Source organism: Maylandia zebra, linkage group LG3 (assembly GCF_041146795.1).
Source record: "Maylandia zebra isolate NMK-2024a linkage group LG3, Mzebra_GT3a, whole genome shotgun sequence".
NCBI lineage: Eukaryota > Metazoa > Chordata > Actinopteri > Cichliformes > Cichlidae > Maylandia > Maylandia zebra.
This window is the reverse complement of record NC_135169.1, coordinates 55,913,377-55,937,365: the sequence shown is the minus strand read 5'-3', so window position 1 is coordinate 55,937,365 and position 23,989 is coordinate 55,913,377. Positions and strand designations below refer to the sequence as shown.

General features: G+C 42.2%; 2 protein-coding genes and 1 long non-coding RNA gene across 3 annotated transcripts in view; 2 read left to right on the top strand and 1 right to left on the bottom strand.

Annotated features, from left to right (window-relative positions):
* LOC143416814 (protein NLRC3-like) overlaps nucleotides 1-23,989 on the bottom strand; it is a 233,180-nt gene that overhangs the window by 166,121 nt on the left and 43,070 nt on the right. The window lies entirely within an intron of this gene.
* Nucleotides 5,772-6,259, top strand: LOC112434443 (uncharacterized). Its single transcript, XR_003024069.2, has 3 exons — nucleotides 5,772-5,827; nucleotides 5,907-6,030; nucleotides 6,190-6,259. It is a non-coding gene; the product is annotated as an uncharacterized LOC112434443 (long non-coding RNA).
* LOC112433243 (mitogen-activated protein kinase kinase kinase kinase 2-like) lies at nucleotides 11,230-22,313 on the top strand. Its single transcript, XM_076877841.1, has 7 exons — nucleotides 11,230-11,344; nucleotides 17,788-17,925; nucleotides 18,014-18,085; nucleotides 18,161-18,247; nucleotides 18,330-18,400; nucleotides 18,504-18,559; nucleotides 20,805-22,313. Exons 1-7 carry the CDS (start codon nucleotides 11,230-11,232, stop codon nucleotides 20,890-20,892), a joined length of 627 nt encoding a protein of 208 aa, XP_076733956.1. The 3' UTR covers nucleotides 20,893-22,313.

Here is a 23,989-nt window from a genome sequence, read left to right as displayed (position 1 = left end):
TCGTGAAGCAAATTTTTATGATAGATAAAGATGACCAGAGTCAGCATAAAATAAAGCTTTTACATGTATTGCTGGGAGGTCGGCAGCTCCCTCCACTGCTTGGCCCTCTGTGAAAAACAACTGGGATCCAGCTTCCCTGTGATGCTGAATTATATAAGTGGACAAAAATAAATAGATAGAAGGATGGATGATTGTATTTTGTGTACAATCGTTGAAGTGTAAAAAGGGTTGGCCCTCCGTGGTGCCCTAAGCAAAGTTTGATTTTTGGGGCCCTTTAATAGTGCCAATAATAGTGATTAATGATCACCTACTATAAATGTATTTCATTTTCTAATGTTGATGTTGTTGTAATCCACAGTGAAAAATGTCATAAAAACAGATAACAAATTTGCAACTTTCATGAAAAATGTTTTCATTAATATTTAAAAAAAAAAAAAAAAACACCTCCCCCTGCTGGCCACACAGAGAAACAATAGATAAAACCTGAGAGCTGCACAGTTGCAGCAGTGTGGTTTACGTCATTCTGTTGTCAGCCTGTTTTACACATCGGTGGTTTCTTATTGACGTGTAAAAAGATCTGAAATCGTAGTAAATTCAGCTGCTATTGTGGGCTGGGGATGATTTACACTTAACATTTTAATAACTGGGTATTGAATGTCAGAGGCCCAATGTTCCCTCTAATTTTTCAGGTGTCTGAGCGAACACACAAACTCCCTGAGCGGTTCCTTGGACCACTGTGAGCGACAGCAGACGTGTGCACTGTGGTCACACCGGCATCGAATCCATCCAAGTTTCATGGTTTATTAAAATAATCAAATTACAGCGTTTACATTTATGTTAGACTACTTTTAATGAACTGCTTCAGCCCATTTACAATGAAAATGTAAAAGAAATCTTGTTCATGACCTGTGTAGTATATTAACACTATTGGAAGTACAAATAACTTGAACTCCAATTTAGAAAACACAACTTTTTTTTTTTTATAAAGCTCTGACTTGTATTATGAGTCCGTGGTCTGGGAGAGAGTCTGTAACTCTCTGTCTCCAAAATACTGTATATAATGACCAAAGCTGGGAAATTAATCAATCAATCAATCTTTATTTATAAAGCACTTTTCATACAAAAAAAGTAGCACAAAGTGCTTTACATGGTTAAAAGCACCCCACCCCGCCCTCCAACTAACCCCCCACACTAGGGCTGGGTATCGTCACTGATTTCTAGAATCGATTCAATTCCGATTCACAAGGTCCCAAATCGATTCGATCCACGATTCGATTTAATTCGATTCGATTCGATTTAAATCTGGGAAATTTTGACAGTCAGAAGTATAATTCAGATCAGAACATTTACATATTTTTGTATCTATAAAAAGGAAGCTGACACTCGCAAGACTTTATCCAAGGTGTGAGCATCACAGCAGATGCCTTTGTGTCAAAGTAGCTGAAGATAAAACACAGAAAAACATGAAGGTGATTTTCCTGGCCTGGGATTTTATAAAAATATTCTGCAGTACATCAAAAACGAAAGAAAACCATTAATTAATGAACATTGCCTCTGACGTTACAGCGGTTTTATTAGACACACGGCTAAGCATTTTGCATTTTGAATAATATTAAAAAGTTTAAATTTGTTCAGTATTGAACAGCAGAAATGAGGTTTTCTTTTCGGAAGAATGTAAAAGGGAAAAAAACAGCGGCCGACAGCGTTGTAAACAACAATAAAGGGCGTGAACACAAAGCGCGGACCCGGATCAGCGAGCTGTCGGCTTTCAGCCCCGACTGTGAGAAAGGCGACATGTAACTGATTCTGATCCGCGGGTTGCGCTGTGTGTTTAAGTCTATGTGCAGAATCCCTGTACCTGCTCTCATTTACTGTTTGGTGGTTCTTGAAATTTTGTGAGATGTCACCAGAGATTCTGGCATTTCGGACAAAATAAATTTATATTAAAAAATCGATTCAGGATTTTAATGAATCGATTTTACGTTATCCAAGCCAGAATCGATTTTAATCAATGAATCGATTATAAAAACCCACCCCTACCCCACACTCTCATTAACATAAACAATCATGAATGCACCCATATCCCCCCCCCCAGCCAGGCTGAGAGGACCCCCAGAGCCCCAGCAGCCACGGTCGATCACAGCCCCGGTGCAGAGAGCCCCCTCCGAGGAAACACTGGAGATATGTCACAATAGGATATATACAGGGTAAAAAGATAAAGTAAATAAGAACGGGATACAATAGAAATAGTAAGAAGATAAAAAATGAGTAAGAATAAAATCAATAAATATTAGGTAAAACCTAAATTAATAAATAGAATAACAGGATAGAATAAATAAGCATAAAATAAATAAACGTTAGGTGAAAGCTAAATTAAAAAGGTGGTCTTGAGCCTGTTCTTAAAAACATGTACGTTCTCTGCGGCCCTGAGCTCCTCCGGCAGGCTGTTCCACAGACGAGGACCATACCACTGAAAAGCTGCCTCTCCGTGAGTATGTGTGCTGTCTTTGGGAACAGTCAAAAGGCCAGTACCAGAGGACCTCAAGGTCCGCGAGGGTTCGTATGGTAAAAGCAGATCTGAGAGATAAGACGGCCCAAATCAAATTCAAATTCAAATTTTATTTGTCACGTATAGAGTCGTACACAGTCATACACAGTACGATATGCAGTGAAATGCTTGGACAACTGCTCGTGACCTAAAGAAAAAAAAAAGGAAATAAATAGGAAATAAATAGGAAAAATTAAAAAGGGTAAATTTAACTAGGAGGGAATAAGATATAAATTAAGGTTAAAAATGAAATAACTGTACAACACAAATTAGAATGAAGGGTAAATTTAACTGGGAGAATAAGATAAAATATATAAATTAAAGTTGAAAATAAAATAACTGTACAACAAAATACACAATATAGAACTATATAAGAATGTATGAAGAAATATAAATAAATAAATATATACACAATAACAGCAGCTGTACAAGTATTAACTGGAAATGAAGAATATAGTGACCAGTGTTGTGCAATCCACATTATGTCTTGTGCAGTGCAAATATGCTTAAAGTGATTTAAGTGATGAAGTGAAAACAATGTCCAGAAAGTCCAGTGTGTGTGTAAGAACCATATGTGTGGGTCAGTACTGTGTGGTGGTGTGATTGAGAGACCGTATCGCCTGCGGGAAGAAGCTCCTCCTCAGTCTCTCTGTGTTGGTCTTCAGGGAGCGGAATCGCTTTCCTGACCTCAGCAGAGAGAACAGTCTGTTGTTGGGATGGCTGAGGTCCTTCACGATCTTCCTGGCCTTGGTCCAGCACCGCCTGCTGTAGATTGAGTGCAGGTCAGGGAGCTCGGAGCGGATGGTGCGCTCAGCTGACCGCAGAACCCTCTGTAGAGCTCGTCTGTCCTGCATGGTGCTGTTCCCGAACCAGGTTAAGATGTTTCCCGTCAGGATGCTCTCTATGGTGCCTGAGTAAAAGTTCCTGAGCACCTTGGAGGGCAGTTGGAAGTCTCTCAAGCGTCTGAGGTGGTAGAGACGCTGTCGGGCCTTTTCACCACGGTGTTGATGTGACAGGACCATGACAGGTCCAGCGTGATGTGAACTCCGAGGTATTTGAAGCTGTCCACTCTCTCCACTGGGCACTCGTTGATGACGGGGGTCTGGTAGTTCCTCTCCTGCTTAGTGCTGAAGTCCACTATCAGCTCCTTTGTCTTACTGACGTTTAGAAGGAGGTTGTTCCTCTGGCACCAGTTCTCCAGATTCCTAATCTCCTTCAGGTAGGCCGTCTCGTTGTTATCAGAGATCAGGCCCACCACGACGGTGTCGTCAGCAAACTTGATGATGGTGGTGGAGCTGGTAGTGGCCACACAGTCATATGTGTACAAAGAGTACAGCAGGGGGCTCAGAACACACCCCTGGGGGGCTCCAGTGCTGAGAGTGGTGGAGGCTGAGACATGTCCGCCCATCCTTACTGCCTGTGGTCTGCCAGTTAGGAAGTTGGAGATCCACAGACACATAGATGAGCTGAGTCCCAGATGCTCCAGCTTGGTGGTGAGTGTGGAGGGAATTATGGTATTAAATGCAGAGCTGTAGTCTATGAAGAGCATTTTAACATAATTCCCCCTTCTAGTGTCCAAGTGAGTGAGTGATGTGTGGAGGAGATGAGAGATGGCATCGTCTGTGGAACGATTTGGACGGTAAGCGAACTGTAGTGGGTCCAGTGTGTCTGGTAGTGAAGAAATGATGAAGTCTCTGACCAGGCGTTCAAAGCACTTCATCACTACTGAGGTGAGGGCTACAGGGCGATAGTCATTGAGAGAAGCAGACCATTAAGACATTTAAAAACCAATAAAAGAACTTTAAAATCGATCCTGAAATACACGGGGAGCCAATGCAGCGATTCTAAAACCGGTGTACTGTGGGCCCACCCTCTGGTCTTCGTCAGCACACGAGCTGCAGTTTTGTAAAAGTTGTAAGGGTGATATATTCTTTTTGGGGAGACCAGAGAGCAGGGCGTTACAGCAATCAATGCGACTGGTAATAAAAGCATGCATCAACATATATAGCTGAATTTTTTTAATATTTTGTACACAATAACAGAATAATTTCAGAAAAACACAAAATGACTGGTGTCAATATTATTTGCCCCACAAAAAAGGTCGAATATAAAACAATATTGCAAATATTGCACAGTTGAAAAAAAAAAAGCACTACAGCTCAGTTGTTCCCGCCATCCTTTGTCCTCCTGTTTCCCCTCCCTCTCCCCTCCAACGACGAGTTTGATGGTGTTACGGATTCAAATATTGGGGATGGATACAAGAGGAAAAACCACAATAACAACACTGGTCCGACCGGGTTGAGTCAAACGATGATTTTAATGATCACACGTGTGGGAGATGGACACCGTACGCAGACAGCATCAGATCTCAAAATGGTGGAGCATTGATCAAACTCTTATAGCCTCTAGTGGCCCCCACCTTATCATAAAAGCCTAAACATTCACATGCTTTCTCTCACACGGCGCCTAAGCTACGACCTTGGCTCCCTGTTTATCTGCTCCTGCTGAGATGGGGCAGAAAACTCCAGCATGTTCTGTTCTCTTCTAATCAGACAAATAAGGCGATGACTTTCTGCGAACAGTATTTCTTATAACTCAGCAGTATAATGCATCATGAAACAATATCATTCATTCACAATAAATCAGCAGTCTAATGTAATGCAAATCAGTTTAACAAATGCAATAGTTATCACCTTCTTCTAATTCAGGAGAATAATGCAAACTAAAACTACATAATAATTCACAATCTTCAATTAGGGGTCTAACGTGGCATAAAATAATATTATAATACCACATTGGCAAACTTCTCCCAATGTTTCCACTGAAGGGGTTGAAAGTTAAAAAGCGCCGAAGGTTAAGTTAGGTTTGGAGTAAATCATGGATGTGCGCACGTGTTTGTGTGCAGCTTGTAGTGCAAACGTGCGTGCAGAATTCATGCAGACATGTGTAACTGGTCGTTTTGAGGTAGAAAAGAGTGATGCGCGGTCAAGCTGGTAGTTGAAAGTGTCAGTCAGAGTAGAAGAGCATTGTGTAAAAATGCAAGTAATAACAAAAAAGTGCAAGTCATTAATCGCATCACCCTGAAAAACCTGAGTAAGGAGTGCAGCTCCTGATGAAAGGAGGAGCACTGAAAACCAGGAAATGATGTTTCTGGAACAGTCTGATGACTGAAGCTGGATGTTTGAAGTCTCAGTGAACTGCTTGTCTTTTCCCCACAGCTCCCCCCTCAGCGATGTATATGGCTATATGTTATGAACAATGTGCTGATGTCCGTATCAGGTAACAAACAGCGTGACACAAACGGAGAACATTGTGTCCACTCGATAATATGCTGCTCTAAAAAGGCTCCATCCTGCAGGCAAGTCGGCCCAGCTTTACTCGCACAGCCTGCCAGCTCTGTTTGAACAGAAAGGACATCTGCACAAGAAACACAGCAGCCTGTCGCTCAGCACCAACCGCCTCACTGAGCGGATCAGTCTCAGGTACGACACGCCATCACAGATGCAGGGAAACAGGAGCTGTAGGTGCAGCAGTGTTAATAATGTCATGTATGATGCTACCACTTGATTTTGAGGAAGGAGGATACTGTAAACCCAATTTTGTCTGCTTGTTCTGACCTGGATATTCTCTGTTGGCCACAGAAAGTTTACCATATCTGTAAAGATTCCTGACACTAAAGGTTGTAGGAGGTGCAGTGTAGGTAAGCAATGCCGAGTTACTCTGGTCAGTCTGTTTGTTCACGGAGAACAACTGCAGACACTTAGTCCTGCTCTCTCTGTTTCAGCAAGAAACCTGTTGTGATATTTTGATACCACGGTTAGCATTTACAGGATATTGTTTTATACAGGAAAACTGTTACTCAATAAGGCCCATCTACTAGTTGTTTTTCTCTTTCTCTGTGACCCAAGAATTAATGTGTAGGACTCACAAGCTGGTACCCCAAGGTCGAAAACACCACAGAGATGAGACCACTTCCTTACTCCCATCCTCCCTTTTTCTTCATCTCCTGGAAAAGGCTCGTTAAAGGCTAGGTGGTTTGTTTCAGAATTCACTGATGAAAGAACTCTGTATTCTATGTCTAGGAGTGTATTTTGCTGGGATGATCATAAATTATAGCTGAACTGATAAACTACACAAGGGATACTTTGCTCAGAAGGCAGGAAGACGTTTCCTTATTTAGTCTGTACCGGTTTGAACTGGGAAAGCTGACACACGAACCTTTTTTTTCTCTATATAAACTGCTGTGTATCAAATAAACCTTTGAGTTGATTCTGGGAAAGCAATCTGAACAGTTTCTGTATCACTTTGTTCTCCTAACTGCTCCCGATATCGTAACTAACCCAGCTGAACGGCATACCTGAGTGTTACTTTAAATAATTAGGAATCTTATAAGGAAAGGACAGAACTCTGCTTATCGCTCACGCCACGGAGGAAACCCGGGACGGCAATTTCCTTCAATTTTGGTGTCAGAAGTGGGATTGCTGACAGAAGGTAAATACACGTCTTTAATATTTATATGAGACCGTATTATGCCTCTCTCAGTGATCGATCCATAAAGAAACGGGATATGCTGACGAAGTTTCACTTAGTGATCCAGAGAGATACACTGACGACTTCCTCAGTCCCCGAATAAAGTAAATTAACCCTTGTGTGGTGTTGGTGGACACAGGAAGTTGCCTGTTGTCTTGAATATTTTAATTTTGTTTAAAAAAAAAAAAAATAATAATAATAATAATTAATTGTTTAATTAAACGTACGTTAAAAAGTGAGAAGTTGCTCACTCAGAGTTAAGTGAGAAGTTGCTCACTCAGAAAAAGTGACACAGGAAGTTGCCTGTTGTCTTGAATATTTCTCGTTAAGTGAGAAGTTGCTCACCAAAAAGTGACACAGGAAGTTGCCTGTTGTCTTGAATATTTCTCGTTAAGTGAGAAGTTGCTCACCAAAAAGTGACACAGGAAGTTGCCTGTTGTCTTGCTAGTAAATAATTAAATTTAATTTTGTTAAAAAAAAAAAAAAAAAAAAAACGAAAGAAAACTGAACACGGGTCTCACAGACCCGATTACCATACAAGGGTTAAAAGCAGTAAATTAAAAGCAGAAAGACACAGGAAGTTGCCTGTTGTTTTACGAGAAGTTGCTCGTTAAGCGAGAAGTTGCTCGCTAAGTGAGAGTTGCTCACACAAACAAAAATTGCTAGCAATAAATTTAAAGTAACCTCAGCTGTGCCGCAGCGAAATACTAACATAAATCCTTCAAGCGTGTAAACCCCTCTGGAAATCACTGAACATGGGTCAGAATAATTCAAAAACCACAGACAAGTCCGATAAAAAATCAAAATTACCTGTAAAACCAAAAAAAATTAAATTTAAAGTCTCAAACAACAGCTCAGTACGACTCCCATTTCCGGTTACGTGTAACCCACGTCCACGAATCGGCGAAGACTTCCATGATTACGTATCCAGAACATGTGGAAGTGCTTATGTGACTGACTTTGTTTACAACTTACGGACTGTAAGTTCAATGCATTCTAATTTATTTCCGGAGCCTTATCCCGAACGATTATCGCCAGAAAACAGGTCAGTAGAAATGTTGAATATCATTTGTGATAAGAAAAGTAGTCTGCTTAAAAAGTCCTGTAGAAAATATATGATAGAATGCCGCGACGTGATGCATCAAATGTTACCGCTATGGACAAAAGGACCGGAACCAGGTGTAGATACTTTTACATCAAATAAAACTAGTGCAGGCTCCAGCATAGAAAATAAATCTACCGCGGGAAAAGCTAGTCTTGCATGCTCAGCCATTCAGCCTACAGCCCCGCCGCCTTACGAAGATGAGACCGAATTAATAGTTGCTGCCGCAGCCGCATGCAAACAACGTCAGCGCTTTGATCCAACCAGCTTAAAAGACAGTGACAAAAAACCTGAATCACATGCAACGGGTCTCAGCCACCTAATTGAACAAGATCAGGAAAAACAATATATACGCCGCGAGGAAGAATTAGCAGAACATAGAAAGAGAGAAAAACTTTTGAAAGAAGAATGTGAGGAACTTATTAAAAACAATTTAGACGACTATGAAGAAAAACTTTTGCATCAGGCAGTGTCCACAATAGACACCCACATGAAACGCCACGATATCGTAGCTAGAGGTTTAGAGGTAGCTAAAGAAATACCTGTTACCCGAACTTTAATAAAGACTTATCTAAAAGGAAAAAAGGAAAAACAAAGCCAGGATGACAAAGGTCCTTACGCCAACACTCGCGGTAGTAAACAAACAGACCCAAAATCTAGTGACGTCAATGACGCTTACCCCTTTATGATAATAGGAGATCAGTGTTGTATTCAGCCCCCTAAAATCTCAGAATTAGTGACAACTATTAAAGAGCTTCCCGATCCTCTTAAAAATCCTACAGCCTTTGTCTCTGCACTACAGAGAAGTACCAGATATCACCATTTGGGTGGTCCGGATTACAGGTACATATTGTGTCAATGCATTCCTGGAGTAACCGAGTCACAACTCATAAGAGAGATAGGTGAATTAGACCCAAAGCATGATAAAGCATCCACAACTGTAGAGTTTTTGTGGGTAAATAATGACAAAGTCGCCGATTTCTTTAAGAATCTAAAGAAATTCCTGCTCACAATGTCCAGAGACAAAATTGACTTAAATGCAGTAACTATGTGTAAACAGAAGCCTGATGAATCTATCCTAGTATTCATAAAACGCTTTATGCACTGTTGGACTGATGAGGCATGCATGCCAGAGGATGGTAATGATCAGATTTTCATCACCACCTTTTTGAACAATATCCACCCTGAATGCTCTCAGTTGCTAAAAGTGACAGCTACTGATAATCTCTACGTATTGAGTAAAGATGCTTTCTTAAAGCTTGTACAACTGAAGGCCAGTGCAGACCTTTTTCCTACTATCACAAAAGCTAACAGTGTTAAGATGATGTTGAATTTTGATGTTCAAGGCTCAGAGGAAAGTGAGAAATTAATGTATGCAGGATTACCCGCTCCAGCACAGCAAGGAAGTTTCAGAGGACGGATGGATAAGAGTAGAGATGTTTGTTTTTGCTGTGGAAGGGTAGGACACTGGTCCAGAGAATGTCGCTTTGCAGCCACCAACAGGGCACACACGCCTCGACCACAGAACGCAGTACAAGTTCCCGCCACTAGGCGTCAGCAGAGCTCTTCCAGTCAAGGTAACTGGCAACCACAAGAAACATGCAATAATGGCCCCACATCTAGGCTGCAGCCTTACAACCCACATTATAACCCACAAGGCAGACAAGCTAGAGGTGCAAATTTAGCTCAGTTTTCCAGTAACCGCAGACACCCAGAGCATGAATCAGAAAGGGAAAGGGTGCGTTACAATTCTCACCATAATCTTTTCCCATCACCTGATAATCCCCGGCTGGGTCGCTACTAGGGAGGCCCAGGTGAGGATGAGGGACAGCAGTGTGAAGCACTACACACGATGCTGCATCTGCAGCTGTCCCCTAACACAGAACATTTGCCCATGCTACAAGTAGAAATAGATGGTAAGAAATACCCATTTTTAGTGGATAGTGGAGCCACTAAAAGTTCACTGTCTGGGAAATTCTATAATGGGCCTGTGTCCTCTGTGTGCATCAACACTATGGGAATTAATGGAACTGTAGTGCAATGCCCTAAAACTCATTCTCTAAAGACACGTTGGGGCTCTAAACCAGATGAAATCACATATCATCCATTTGTAATTATTCCAAACTCGCCTGTGAATTTATTAGGCAGAGATTTAATGGCAAAAATGAATTTGTGTATTTCATTTAACACAAAGGGTGAAATGTTTGCTGATACTGATAACAGCTATGTTTTCTCTGCCTTATGTACCATGGAGAAGGAACAGCCTCTGTGTCAGCTGGACGGCTCAGCAGAGAATGAACTCAACACCTTTTTGTCTGGTATTCCACGACACACACTGTGCCAAAGACGTGTTCAAAAACCACTGCCAGGTAATCCCATATCTGGGAGCCACACTTTTGTCTCTCTCACACTGTTCAACAACATGATAACTGCTCACACAAGTGAAGGTCAAACAGTGGTTTTGTCACATAACTCAGACATAGGTTATGACATAACTACACCATGTCGTCACATAGATCTAACCTACCCTATCGACTGTACTATTTCTGCACTTACGTTGCCAGCTGAATACCAGAATATGACATTGTGGTCTAAAGGTGAGAATGATGTAGGATTTATTGACTGTATACCTTATCACGCACAGCTAAAAAACAACAAGCCAGTATATGTCAAGCAATATCCCATTTCTGTCGAAAAAGCCTCAGCCCTAGATGTCATCATAGGAGATTTATTGACTACAGGAGTGATAAAGCCCACAGTATCTCCATATAATACTCCTGTCAATCCTGTGCCAAAGCCTAACAAACCTGGCGTATGGCGTTTTACACAAGACTTAAGACAAATTAATGCAGTCATTATCCCTTTGCCACCTCTGGTTCCGGATGTCCCCAGCATATTGACATGTATTCCATCCACAGCCACACATTTTACCGTGGTGGATTTATGCTCTGCCTTTTTCTCAGTGCCTGTGCATGAAGACACACAGCCGTTATTTGCATTCACACATAGAAATAAGCAGTACACTTGGACTCGTCTGCCTCAAGGCATGATGGACAGCCCTGCTGCTTTCTCAATGGTGATCCGTGCTACCCTGGACAGCTTTACTCCTCCTGAGGGCTGTACTCTGATCCAGTATGTGGACGATCTCCTCCTCTGTGCTCCGAGTGAGGAATTGTGTCAAACTGCTACACACATGCTTCTCCAGCACCTCCAACAGACTGGCCACAAAGCATCTGCAAAGAAAATGCAGTACTGTCAGACTTCTGTTCAATATTTGGGATTTACACTGTCTCACGGAAAACGTTCCATGACTGCAGACAGGGTCAAAGCTGTGACCTCCGTCCCTCGGCCTACTACACAGAAGGAAATGCTGTCCTTCTTAGGCATGGTGAACTATTGCAGACAGTGGATACCAGACTGTTCTTTTCATGACCACATTCTGCGTGAATGCTGCAAAAAAGACAAGCTTCCTCGAATACTGTGGTCAACAGAAATGACTGCCTCTTTCAATGCATTGAAGGGAGCGCTGACCTCCGCCCCTTGTTTGGGTCTGCCTGACTACCACTTACCTTTCCATCTGTACGTTACAGAGAACGGCACGACCTGCACAGGTGTATTGGCCCAAGAGCATGGCAGTGGCTACCGTCCAGTAGCCTTCTATTCAAAGGTATTGCCAGCAGTAGTTCAGGGGATGCCGGCCTGCCTGAGAGCAGTAGCAGCTTGCTCTATCATGATAAGGGACTCCGAGAAGCTCACACTCTCACATGACACTATTCTACACACCAATCACCAGGTCACGACCATTCTAGCAAACATAACTACACAACACATGACCGCACAACGTCGCTCAGGTTATGAAGCTACACTGACCTCCACAGCAAACCTCACCATAAAAGCGAGCAGCACACCCAATTCGCCAGCACATTTATTGATCCATATGCTGTGTTCTTCTGACCAACAGGATGGCTCAGACAGGCTTGACGATCATGACTGCATGACACGTATACAGGAATCCACAGCACCACGTCCAGATTTAGAGCAAACACCTATCCCAGACTCAGCCACGGTTTATGTGGACGGGTCCTGTTCAAGGCCGAGAGACAACTCATTTCTTTGTGGCTATTCAGTGGTAACAGTGCCTGACATCATACTAGAGGCTCACTCATTACCATTTCACTCAGCACAAAAAGCAGAGCTCATGGCTTTAATACGCGCCTGTGAGCTCCATTTGGATAAGCGTGTGACAATTTACACAGACAGCCGCTATGCGTTTGGCGTCGTACATGACTTTGGCACATTGTGGAGACAAAGAGGATTTAGATCTGCTGATGGAAAACCGATTGCTAATTCTGATCTTGTGCAGAGACTTTTGCAGGCTATACAGCTGCCATCGGCCGTTGCAGTTGTAAAAACGAAAGGACACAGTACAGCTGACACAGATGAAGCAACAGGTAATGCTCTAGCAGACGTGACAGCCAAAGCTGCAGCTGCATCACAGCTCCCACCTCCACAGGAAGTATTATCTGTGCCCCTACAGCTGCCACTTGTTACACTCCCAGACTATTTGGAAACAAATGTTGATTTAAAATTCATACAAGAGCAAGCCTCTGCATGTGATTACACTTATTGGGAGAATAATGGCTGTACCTTAGATGACAGAGATGGCCTATATAAAAACCTTGAGGGTTTGATTGCCCTCCCATCTTCCCTGCTGCCAGTCCTTGTCCGACATTTTCACGGTGTGAGTCATGTCGGACAAAGAGGGGTAATAGGGGCAATAAAATCAAGATTTGTAATTGAGAAAACATTGCATGCAGTAAAAAGCATATTAGCAACCTGTCTAACATGTGCACGAACTAATGTAGGAAAACCAAAAGCGAAACATCAGCATTTACCACAACCAGATTTTCCATTTCATACATTACAAATTGATTTCACACACATGCCAGCACAAGGAAGCATCAAGTACTTACTGGTAATAGTGGATCAATTTAGTAAATGGGTAGAAGCTTATCCAACCTCAAAAGAAACTGCAGAAGTAGTCTGTCAAAAGTTGTGCAATGAAATAATACCCAGATTCGGAATACCTCACCAAATTAACAGTGATAGAGGACCTTCATTTACATCAGAAGTAATTCAAAAGTGTACTAAAACTCTAGGAATAGACTGGAAATATCATGTGCCATACCATCCTCAGAGTTCAGGAGTTGTAGAAAGAATGAATAGGACCATAAAAAATCGCCTGACTAAAGCAATGATAGAAACAGGAATGACCTGGATCAAACTACTTCCTCAAATCCTCTGTGAGATTAGAATGACTCCATCCGCAGCAACCAAATTATCTCCATTTGAAATAATCATGGGAAGACCATTTCCAACACCATGGTCAGCTTCCAGAGGGGCACCGCTATTGGAAGGGGACATAGACACTGCATTGTCCGACTATGTTCACAATCTGGTAGAAACACTGAATAATAACTATCAGAAAGTTTGTCTCTCCCAGCCTCTCCCCTCCACAGATCCAACCCACAAGTGGAGACCAGGGGATGCGGTACTAGTGAAGTCACTAAAACCAAGGACACTCGGGGAGGCCGCGTTTTCCAGCCCCCAGACTGTACTGGCAGTGACGAGAACCAGCATCCTTACGGACGGACAACCTCAGTGGATTCATGCCAGCAGGGTTAAGACCAGCCCAATCGGACCATCTCAGGCGTCGGATCAAGCAGACGACATCTCCGGCGAGCCAGCGCCCGGAACTAGAGCAAATAAACACACACGGGTAGATGACATCTCAGGCGAGCCAGCGCCCGGATCCAGTGTACATACACACACGCAATCACTGATTAACACACAACGTCTGAAAGAGCCACAGCAAGGTACTCGAACATCCAGCAGGAATAGAAAGCCAAAAGTACCACATGATGTCTAACCTGATAAAGCCAGACTCACTCCATCCTGATAATGGAGAAAATGAAATGCCCATTGTCATCATACGGCGCTTATTCAATGTCTCTCGAACCTGGGACCAGGCCAGAAGACGACTGAAGAACTGTTTTTCTTATATATTTAGGTTATTCATCATACTTATCGCATTAACCTTAGGATTTTTCTTTGCTATTTTGTATTGTAAACTGCAACCATGTTCACATTTCTGCAGGTCATATTTTGCTGACGATACCTCATGCTCTATTTTGCGAGACACCTACTTAATGCACTCTTCACGTTCCCTAAAATCAGTAAATGGCAACATAGACGCCACTAATAAACCATTTTATGCGCCCTCTAGAGCAGGAGTCAACTCCTGGTATGAAAATGCTAGAACAGCTGCTCGTGATTTAGGAAACAGCAATTGTTATGTCTGTTCAAAGGGTAATCCAGAACAGGTTATAGTGGGATACCCAATCTCAGGTTTTCCCCTGACAAGGATGCTATTCAAAAATGATGAAAAGGGGCCCTTAACAGTAACCCTGATTGAAGCGGTGCGAGTAGAACTAAGTCCTTTAGATTGTTTACTCATATACACAGGACAAGTCTCTAGTAAGGATGTCAGCATGATTAACGACTCTACCCACCCCTGTAACCCAATGAAGCGCCCCGAAGACCGCACTGAACCTCTCTCGCCCCCAAAACAGGTGCGCCATCACCCAAATATCTTGATGACATGCATACACTGACCAAAACTTGAAAACATAAATTATGACGCGCAAAACTATACATTTTTTTTCTGACTCTCCAGGAGCACGCTGTAACGAAACATGGCTAGCAGCGAGTGTTGACAGGACACAACATAGACATATGTTTTATTATCTATATGCATATATAAGTACGCATTCAGATAACTCCACAATCCTGCATTCGCCCAACACACTAAACGACTCGTACTGGGGAGGCATATTAAAAGGCTTTACAGCTTCGCGCCTGACCAGACCAATCCCACATGCTTATTGGATGTGCAATAATACCCTTAGAGTGGCTTTACCTGTTAATTGGACCGGTACCTGCGGTCTAGTAACTTTAGCTCAAGAACTACTAATACAACAAACCTCAGATCTGCCTGTATCCAGCAAACGTACAAAACGCTCCACTTACTCACATAACGTTTACATAGATGCTATAGGGGTTCCACGCGGGATACCAAGGGAATTAAAGGCACAAGGGGAAATATCCGCAGGGTTTGTCTCACTAATACCGCATATACAGGTAAACAAAAATGTAGCCTGGATCAATTATGTTTATTACAATCAGCAAAGACTTACTAATTTGACCAATACGGCCCTTAAGGCCCTAGGAGAACAGATGTCTGCTACCTCTTTAATGACCATGCAAAATAGGATGGCTTTAGACATGCTGTTAGCTGAGAAAGGAGGTGTTTGTGCGATGTTCGGAGATGTTTGTTGTACTTTCATTCCCAATAATACCGCCCCTAACGGTTCATTCACACAAGCTATGAATAAACTTGAAGAATTGCAGATAGAACTAAGAGCCAATGCAGGTCACGGTCAGTGGCTAGACAAGTGGCTGCAGGACACGTTTGGAAAATGGAAGGAACTAATTGTAGCCTTTGTAACCGTTGCAGCATGTTTTCGATGATTATTGTCTGTTGTGTGATACCATGTATACGCTCTCGGAAATTTTGATATTAAGCTTACTCGAAGGACTAGTTACATTTATGATTTATTTCACATTTATGATTTGTCTTTATATTATGTTATTACATTCTGTCTTTATACTATGTTATCATTTCATGATAAAAGGAGAGAACTGTTGTGATATTTTGATACCACGGTTAGCATTTACAGGATATTGTTTTATACAGGAAAACTGTTACTCAATAAGGCCCATCTACTAGTTGTTTTTCTCTTTCTCTGTGACCCAAGAATTAATGTGTAAGACTCACAAGCTGGTACCCCAAGGTCGAAAACACCACAGAGATGAGACCACTTCCTTACTCCCATCCTCCCTTTTTCTTCATCTCCTGGAAAAGGCTCGTTAAAGGCTAGGTGGTTTGTTTCAGAATTCACTGATGAAAGAACTCTGTATTCTATGTCTAGGAGTGTATTTTGCTGGGATGATCATAAATTATAGCTGAACTGATAAACTACACAAGGGATACTTTGCTCAGAAGGCAGGAAGACGTTTCCTTATTTAGTCTGTACCGGTTTAAACTGGGAAAGCTGACACACGAACCTTTTTTTTCTCTATATAAACTGCTGTGTATCAAATAAACCTTTGAGTTGATTCTGGGAAAGCAATCTGAACAGTTTCTGTATCACTTTGTTCTCCTAACTGCTCCCGATATCGTAACTAACCCAGCTGAACGGCATACCTGAGTGTTACTTTAAATAATTAGGAATCTTATAAGGAAAGGACAGAACTCTGCTTATCGCTCACGCCACGGAGGAAACCCGGGACGGCAATTTCCTTCAAAACCCATACACAGATAGTACATATCTGTGCGGGGCTGTCCCATCTGGCCTGGTTTTACTCTTGTGGTATGAGCCTCTTCAAAAGTTCATGCATCTAAAGGTTTGTACAGATATGTCGAACTTGCCACCTGAATAAATGTCTTCCTTTCTAACTCTAACCCTATTTCCACAATGCAAACCAGTCATTAGACCTGAATTACATAAAAGTAGACAGACAGCATATCAAAATCTGAAGCATGCATTGTTTTTTAATAACATATGCATACTTTTTATTCAAGCCCAACAAGATTTTAGAGACTAAATAAAAGAAACGTTGTATAAACGCCGTCCAAAAACACCAACAGCACCTTCTCTGGGTCCAAGCTCGTGTAACTGAATGGTTACCATGTGTTTTCTGTGCTACAGGAACAGTGTTATCAGCACACAGTTCAACGCCAGCATGCACCATTAGATCACATAGCACAGATAATTGACAGTTTTTTTGTGAATGTCTCGCACATTTCATAACGATAATGTATGTACTGTGAGAACAGAGCTCTGTGTTAAGCCTGTCTGCAGTCCTAACACAGTGCTGCTTGGAGAAACACGCCTGTGCCACAACATTATGGAAAAGTGGCATCAGTCCAAAGACGTGCAGTTAGGGGACGGATGGATGGATGGATGGATGGAAGGATGGATCGACGGGTGGATGGATGGATGGATGGATGGATGGATGGATGGACGGGTGGATGGATGGATGGACGGCTGGATGGATGGATGGATGGATGGATGGATGGATGGATGGACGGGTGGATGGACGGATGGGTGGACGGGTGGATGGATGGAGGGATGGGTGGGTGGATGGATGGATGGACGGATGGGTGGACGGGTGGATGGATGGATGGACGGGTGGATGGATGGATGGATGGATGGATGGACGGATGGATGGATGGATGGATGGGTGGGTGGATGTTTGGACGAACAGATGGACGGGTGGATGGATGGATGGATGGATGGATGGATGGATGGGTGGATGGCATCGGTTTATCTTTAATCTCAAGATTTAATAATCATACAAGAATTCTGTTGTGCTGTTTTTGACGGTTGTATGAACAGGTTCAGCTCAGGTTTAACAAGCATCACTTAACCATCCATGAGAATTTATTTAGTTTTTTTTGTTTTCCTTGGTGACTGTTTCACAGCAACTCGCCATCAGACTCCCAGATTCTCTTCTCAGCTGTGTGTTGGAGTGAGAGACTGTAGTAATGATAAACCACCAACCGGCCAACAGCTCAGGTTTGATATTATAGAGCTGAACGGCGCTCCTGTTCCAGTGCCAGGTAGGACCGTTTCTGCGTGTCTCTGCTGACTTCCTGAAGCTTCAAGCTTCAACTTGTTGCAACAAGCTTCCTTCTTTCCGTGCATCAGGAGATAGTGGAGCACTCAGAGTCGTGCAGGTAACCCAGCTGGACCGAGACACTGTTCTCATCACCTTGGAAAGTAAGTCCCCTCGCATATTGTGAATCCTTCAAATGTCTTTCATGCTCATTCTCAATCTGTGTACTGTTTGGACAGGAACTGTAAAGATCGTGAACCTGCAAGGACTTCCATCCAGACAGCTGGCTGCAGAAATAGTCTTTGACTTCCCCATTGAAACACTAGGTAGAAATGATGATGTGACAAACAAAGTGAATGAGAGCTGATGTGTGTCCTGAAAGCTGAGTGACACCTCCTGTTCTGTCAGTCTGCTTGCAGGATAGTGTGCTGGCGTTCTGGAAGCATGGCCTCAAAGGGAGGAGTTTCCATTCAGATGAGGTGATGAACTAGTAAATTCATTCAACGTTGGCTGAGCTCGTATCATGTGCTTATCATATTAGTTCTAAGCCATTACACATGTGAATTTTCACTTTATGTGCAGGTAACACAAGAAATTACAGATGAGAGTCGTGTGTTCAGAGTTCTGGGAACAAACAGGTATGTTAACTGTATGCTGACAAGAGCTATCAATCACTGTGAGAAACTAGTAATCCTAGTACATCAGAAGTAATCAGGATAGTATTTTTCTTGATACTATTGTTAATAGACCTGGAAGTGATTTTCAGAGTAGCATGTGGAAGTAGCATGAATACTGCTAGCATTAATGGTAGCATTAAAGCAGGAGTCACACTAGAGTGTTTGTTCTGTTGGTTACTCAGATCCAAGGATTTAGGAAATGCAGCCTATGTGTTTGCATGCAGCCCTCCAAAGAAAAACAGCCATTAAAGTTACCAACTACTGTCTACCTGACACTTTGTACAGAAAACTACTTTCCTTAGTGCTAATTTTCTTTATTCTAGTGCCAAATCACAACAATAGTCACTTCAAGACACTGTATATTTTAAGATAAAGGCCCTGCAATTATGGTGCACAAAGGTGAAAAACTCCCTTTTAGCAGGTGAAAACCTGAACCAGGCTGGGGGAGGGGCGGGCATCTGCTGCGATTGGTTGGGGGGGTGAGAGGAGGAAGACGGGACAAAGACAATCTGGGGAAGAGAGCCAGAGAATATTCTCAACTAATGATTGAATGCAGAGAGGTGTTTAAACAGATAGTGAGTGAAAAGGGCGACTGAAGAAGAAACACTTGGTGCATCACGGGAACCTGCCAGCAGCCTAGACTTAGGCTAACTAAGGGAGGATTCAGGGAAGAAAGGAAAGTTTGAAGCCTAATGTTAAAAGTAGAGAGGGTGTCTGTCTCCCAAACCCAAACTGGAAGCTGGTTCCACAGAAGTGGTGGCTGTAGTTCAGGTGGGGGAGCAGGTCACCTACTCCCCATCTACATGCCAGATATCCTGCATGAAAGTTGCTCTTCGGTGCATCCGTCAGAGTATGAATGGGTGTGAACGGGTGAATGAGGCAAGCTTTGAGTGCTCAGAGTAGAAAACCACTATATAAGAACCGGTCCATTTACCATTTACCAAGAGGGGCCTGGAAACCGAAGGGTCTGGCTCCCATTTTACTTTTAAATACTTGGAACGAAGTGCTCTAATGGGGTGATATGGTACTAAGACAGGGGCTGATTATTCAAAACCTTTTATGTGAGGATTTTGAATCTTTTATTCTGGATAAAACAGGGAGCCAATAAATGTTCTGTTTCTAGTCCCTGTCAGGACTCTCGCTGCAGCATGTTGCTCAGAGCAGTCTGGAATTGATTTTTGACTAAATAATTAAAACTAATAATAATATATTACTATATTATATTACTAACAAATCCAGGACACCCCTGTTGATCCAGCAGCTCTTAATGAAGTTTGTAATAAGAATCGTGGTGAGTTCATTAGAAATATTTCACTTTTCTTTTTTAAATCAGTCATTACTGGAATCATCTGAAGTGCAAAAACAGTGGGATTATATATGAGAAGGACGGACTCAAAGACTGTCGTGTATCACATATGTATTACATCGATGTCCAAAATCAATGCATCATTAATGAAACTGAAACAAAAGTACTGAATTTCATGTGGAAGACCAAACCTCAGCATTCAGGAAAGTCTTATACAGGAGCAAAGATAATGGACGTTACCCGGAGTTTTCCACTGTGAAACCAGGAATAACAGCTTAAAAATGTTTCTGTGATCTAAATCATTGTCAGCCTGGCAGGCAAATAGCGTGGACACCAAAGTTTGTGAACGTGAAAACCTGAGAACAAAGACATGTAGGATTTTAAATCGGTACCATAGGTGTGTCTACTGGGAGGCTGAGGCTTAGCGCTGCTGGCTGCCAGTACTAAGTATTATTATACAACCCTTATTTAGTTGATCTTATCTTCTTTCCTTGTGTTTCAGTTAGTTTTTACTCAAACTGGGTGTAGAAGGAATCCCTGCAAAGGTTTCTTTTTCTTCTGTGTTATGTTTTATGTATTTCTCAGCTCTTTGCTTCCTTTTTTCTACTTTAAACTTGTTTGTATGCTGGTGTGTAAATGTTCACACTTATCATAAAGTTTAAAAAAGTAGTAGGCGTGGTGATGAGCAGGAACAGGAGTAAAACTCCAGTAAGTGTACCAGTACTGTACCAGTGTGTAGCATTAAAGTCAAACTACAGTGGTTGTAGTATCAGTAGAGTAGTGTTAGTACTAGAGGTGGGAGGAGTAGAAGCAGGTGGAGGCACTGGCTTTAGGTTAGTACTGCCTTTCTCTGGCTCTCCTTTACAACTCATCTCCTTCTCATTTGCTGACAATGTGCAGAGCCATCATCCTTCAGAGCACACCGACTGATGACCCGTCAGCACTGAGCAGCCTGTACATCCTGACAGGACACGAAAGCAGCTACTGAGAGAGGACACGGGGCTCATTCGACGGTGTTACCAAAGAAAAGCACAGCCTGTCTGTAACTGTGGGGTGGAAACGATGCTCTGTTTCACTGAGGCTGTGCCAGGAAACGGTTCAATGCTGGGAATGACAAATGTTAGGAAGGTATCCTGCTGACTGTCCAGCCTTCACCTGTACACAAGACACCTGTCAAGGTCCTCGCTGGGGTTATAGTTGATAAAGCTTTCTAGCTTTTCTTGTCTATTCAGCTTACCTGCTTAAATCAGACCTTTCTGTTAAAGCTAATGCAGACTCCACTGATCCGCCCGCTCAGTGTGGACGGGAGAATAACCTGAACATGGCCTCTGGGACATCATCATACTGATGTTATGAAGCGCTCAGTCAGGTTTTCTTCTTGATCAGACTGAGGGGCAGACTGAGTGTGTTTTGGTGCCTCAACATTCAGTCATATTCTGTAAAGCCATTTTCTGTCTGCATGCTGCACATAACCTCTTTGGACCAGAGTGCTGTGACACCTACACCTTACACCTGCAGGAGCTGCTCGGCCATAGAAAGCTGCTCTGTGAAGTGCACGGCTTTTTTGCCAGTGTTGATTTTATGGGTTTAATGTAATAACTAATTTTTCACATCATCGTCTGAGTCGTAATCCCAACGAGGAAACCTGGAATGTAAAACTTGATGGACGCTCCAGCTGAAGAGTGAAGTGTCAGACTTTTAATGGATCTTTCAAGCATTAGCGTACTTACAATGGCAGAAACAGTGCCACGTCTAAAGCATAGGAGCCATCTTCATCTCATTCTTCCCATTTCATGCAAGTTTCTTCTCATCCTCAGATGGACAGAATTTGGTTTGCTGACTTCATTCAGTCACACCATACTAGAGCATAAAAAGTGGAAATAAACTGGCCAGTAAGAAAGTGTGATGCTTGAAAGTATAGCGTAAGGACAGCAGCAGCACTGCATTTACAGCTGATATGATGACTTCAGCATCTTTAAAGAACTGTGAAGGAATTATCAGTGCTAACACAACCTTAAGCACGTGATGTGACCGTATACACTGCTTACACTTTCAGTATCCTTACTTAAAGAGAACATCTCAGAAAAAAGTACAGTTAGCAAGAAGCTTTGAGAACAAGGCAGTGTTATTGTATGCTAACCACCGTGGTGGTGTAGCTTGTCCTGATAAAAAGTGAATGTGGTCACATTATACTTGTTAACTAAAATGAAAAAATAAAATAATTCCACTACATGGGTAAAGATATTTATGATATTTATGGAAAGGATACTATAAAAGTAACACTGGCCTTTCCATGAGAGAAACTTGAAGTACAGTATGCATGTTGAGATTAATGTTTGTTTAATATGTTTTTGCTACTATGTGAAGATGTGATGTTATTAACAACACAGAATAGACAGAAATAAAGATTTTCATACTCTTGGAGTTTTATGAAGAGTTTGTTGGGTTGTTCTTCTTTGAATGTGTGGATCGATGCTTCTGCGATTTATATCTTAATCCTTCAATTTGTAAAAAACATTTTGAATTCCGTTTGAGAAGATAAATGAAGGTTCTTGCGTTCAAGTGGAGGCTCTAGCAGACTGAGAAAGTAACTGCATAACTGGTCAAAGGAGCTTGTAAAGAAAAGCGTCTGGACTTCTTTAAGTTACTTGAAGACGTTTCACCTCTCATCCGAGAAGCTTCTTCAGTTCTAAGGTCAAATGGTGGAGAGTCCCAGATAACTGCATAACTATGTTATTCCTGCACCCATAGCAGCAAGTAAGTAAAGGCAGTGATGAGGGCTGATGAGTTCTCAGATCACTCAGTCAGTCTCTGAGCGTCACCTTTATTGTGATCGCGCACTTTAAGCTTTCATGCCTGTATTTTTGCACAATTGTGATAATACTGTATTGAAAGAAATCTGTGCACAGACGAACATGGGGTGGCTTTGCTCAGGTAGTAGAGGAAGGTGCTTCAATCCCCGTCTGCATGCCAAATATCCCTGGGCAAGATACCAACCCAGAGTTGCTCTCCGAATGTGTGTGAACATTGCACAGAAAGTGCTTACAGAGAAAAGTGCTTGCGTACACCTGAATGAGGCAAGTTCTTTAAAGTGCTTTGAGTACTATATAAGAACCAGTCCATTTACATCGCCAAAACACTCAATACTCTCTTTACGAAGTTCTCTGTAGTTTGTTTCTCCAGCACCATATTTGACCGCGGTCAAGTGAGCCCTCACTTACGACCACACAGTCAAGCCAGCCGCACCTAAAATGTTGTTGCACTATTCTTATGCATATTACGGTACGGGTGCCGACTGGCTTAGAAATGCAGTCTTTTGTGTCCTGACCAGAGATGGGCAGTAACGCGTTACTTGTAATCCGATTACTTTTTTCAAGTAACAAGTAAAGTAAGGGATTACTATTGCAAAAACGATAATTAGATTACCGTTACTTTCCCGTAGGAACGCTGCGTTACTAAAACAGTGATTTTTTTGCGAGAATGTCTCATGACAGTGACGTAAGCAAGTGCAACGTCCGTGACAACAGCTGTGTGCAGATCAACAATGGATAATATATCGAGTGCGGGAGAGAATATGAGCGTGCAGCGTTTAAAGCGTGGAAGTACTGACCTTACTTTGAGTTTGATTCCATAAAAAGTGACAAAAACATTAGTGTCCGTTGTGCGTGGGAAGAAAACTTCTTTTTACGGCGAAAAAACCTCCTAAACTTCCAAGCAAGCACCGAGTGCGCTACGACGTAATGGGAAAGTCACAGAGAAACTCGCGGATTCTTCAACTGACCGCGGCACACCTGCACCAGGGTAAACCTCCGCCTACCCTACTCCTGCTTTACAGGTGAAAATAGAGCCAAAGGACCGCTAGTCTTTGATTTTATTTATTTTCTGCTGTGTTTTACTTGCATCTATTTGAAAGAGTGAGTGTAAACACAAAAAATATTTTATTTTATGTGCTGGAATGGGCAGAAAATAAGTTTAAATATTAAACAAATTTCTTCCAGTCAGAGAATGTTGCATATAATTCAATTTTTGCTTGATGCATAAAGTTAAAAGATTAAAACTAATTAAACAAGTTTTAAAAAGAGAGA

Bases quoted from the DNA above. Each gene is read 5' to 3' on its own strand.
- LOC112433243 (XM_076877841.1), top strand. From the start codon at position 11,230: ATGGACAGCCCTGCTGCTTTCTCAATGGTGATCCGTGCTACCCTGGAC. The intron at 18,401-18,503 runs GTGATGAACTAG...CTTTATGTGCAG, and splicing joins GGAGTTTCCATTCAGATGAG to GTAACACAAGAAATTACAGA. The intron at 18,560-20,804 runs GTATGTTAACTG...GACAATGTGCAG, and splicing joins AGAGTTCTGGGAACAAACAG to AGCCATCATCCTTCAGAGCA.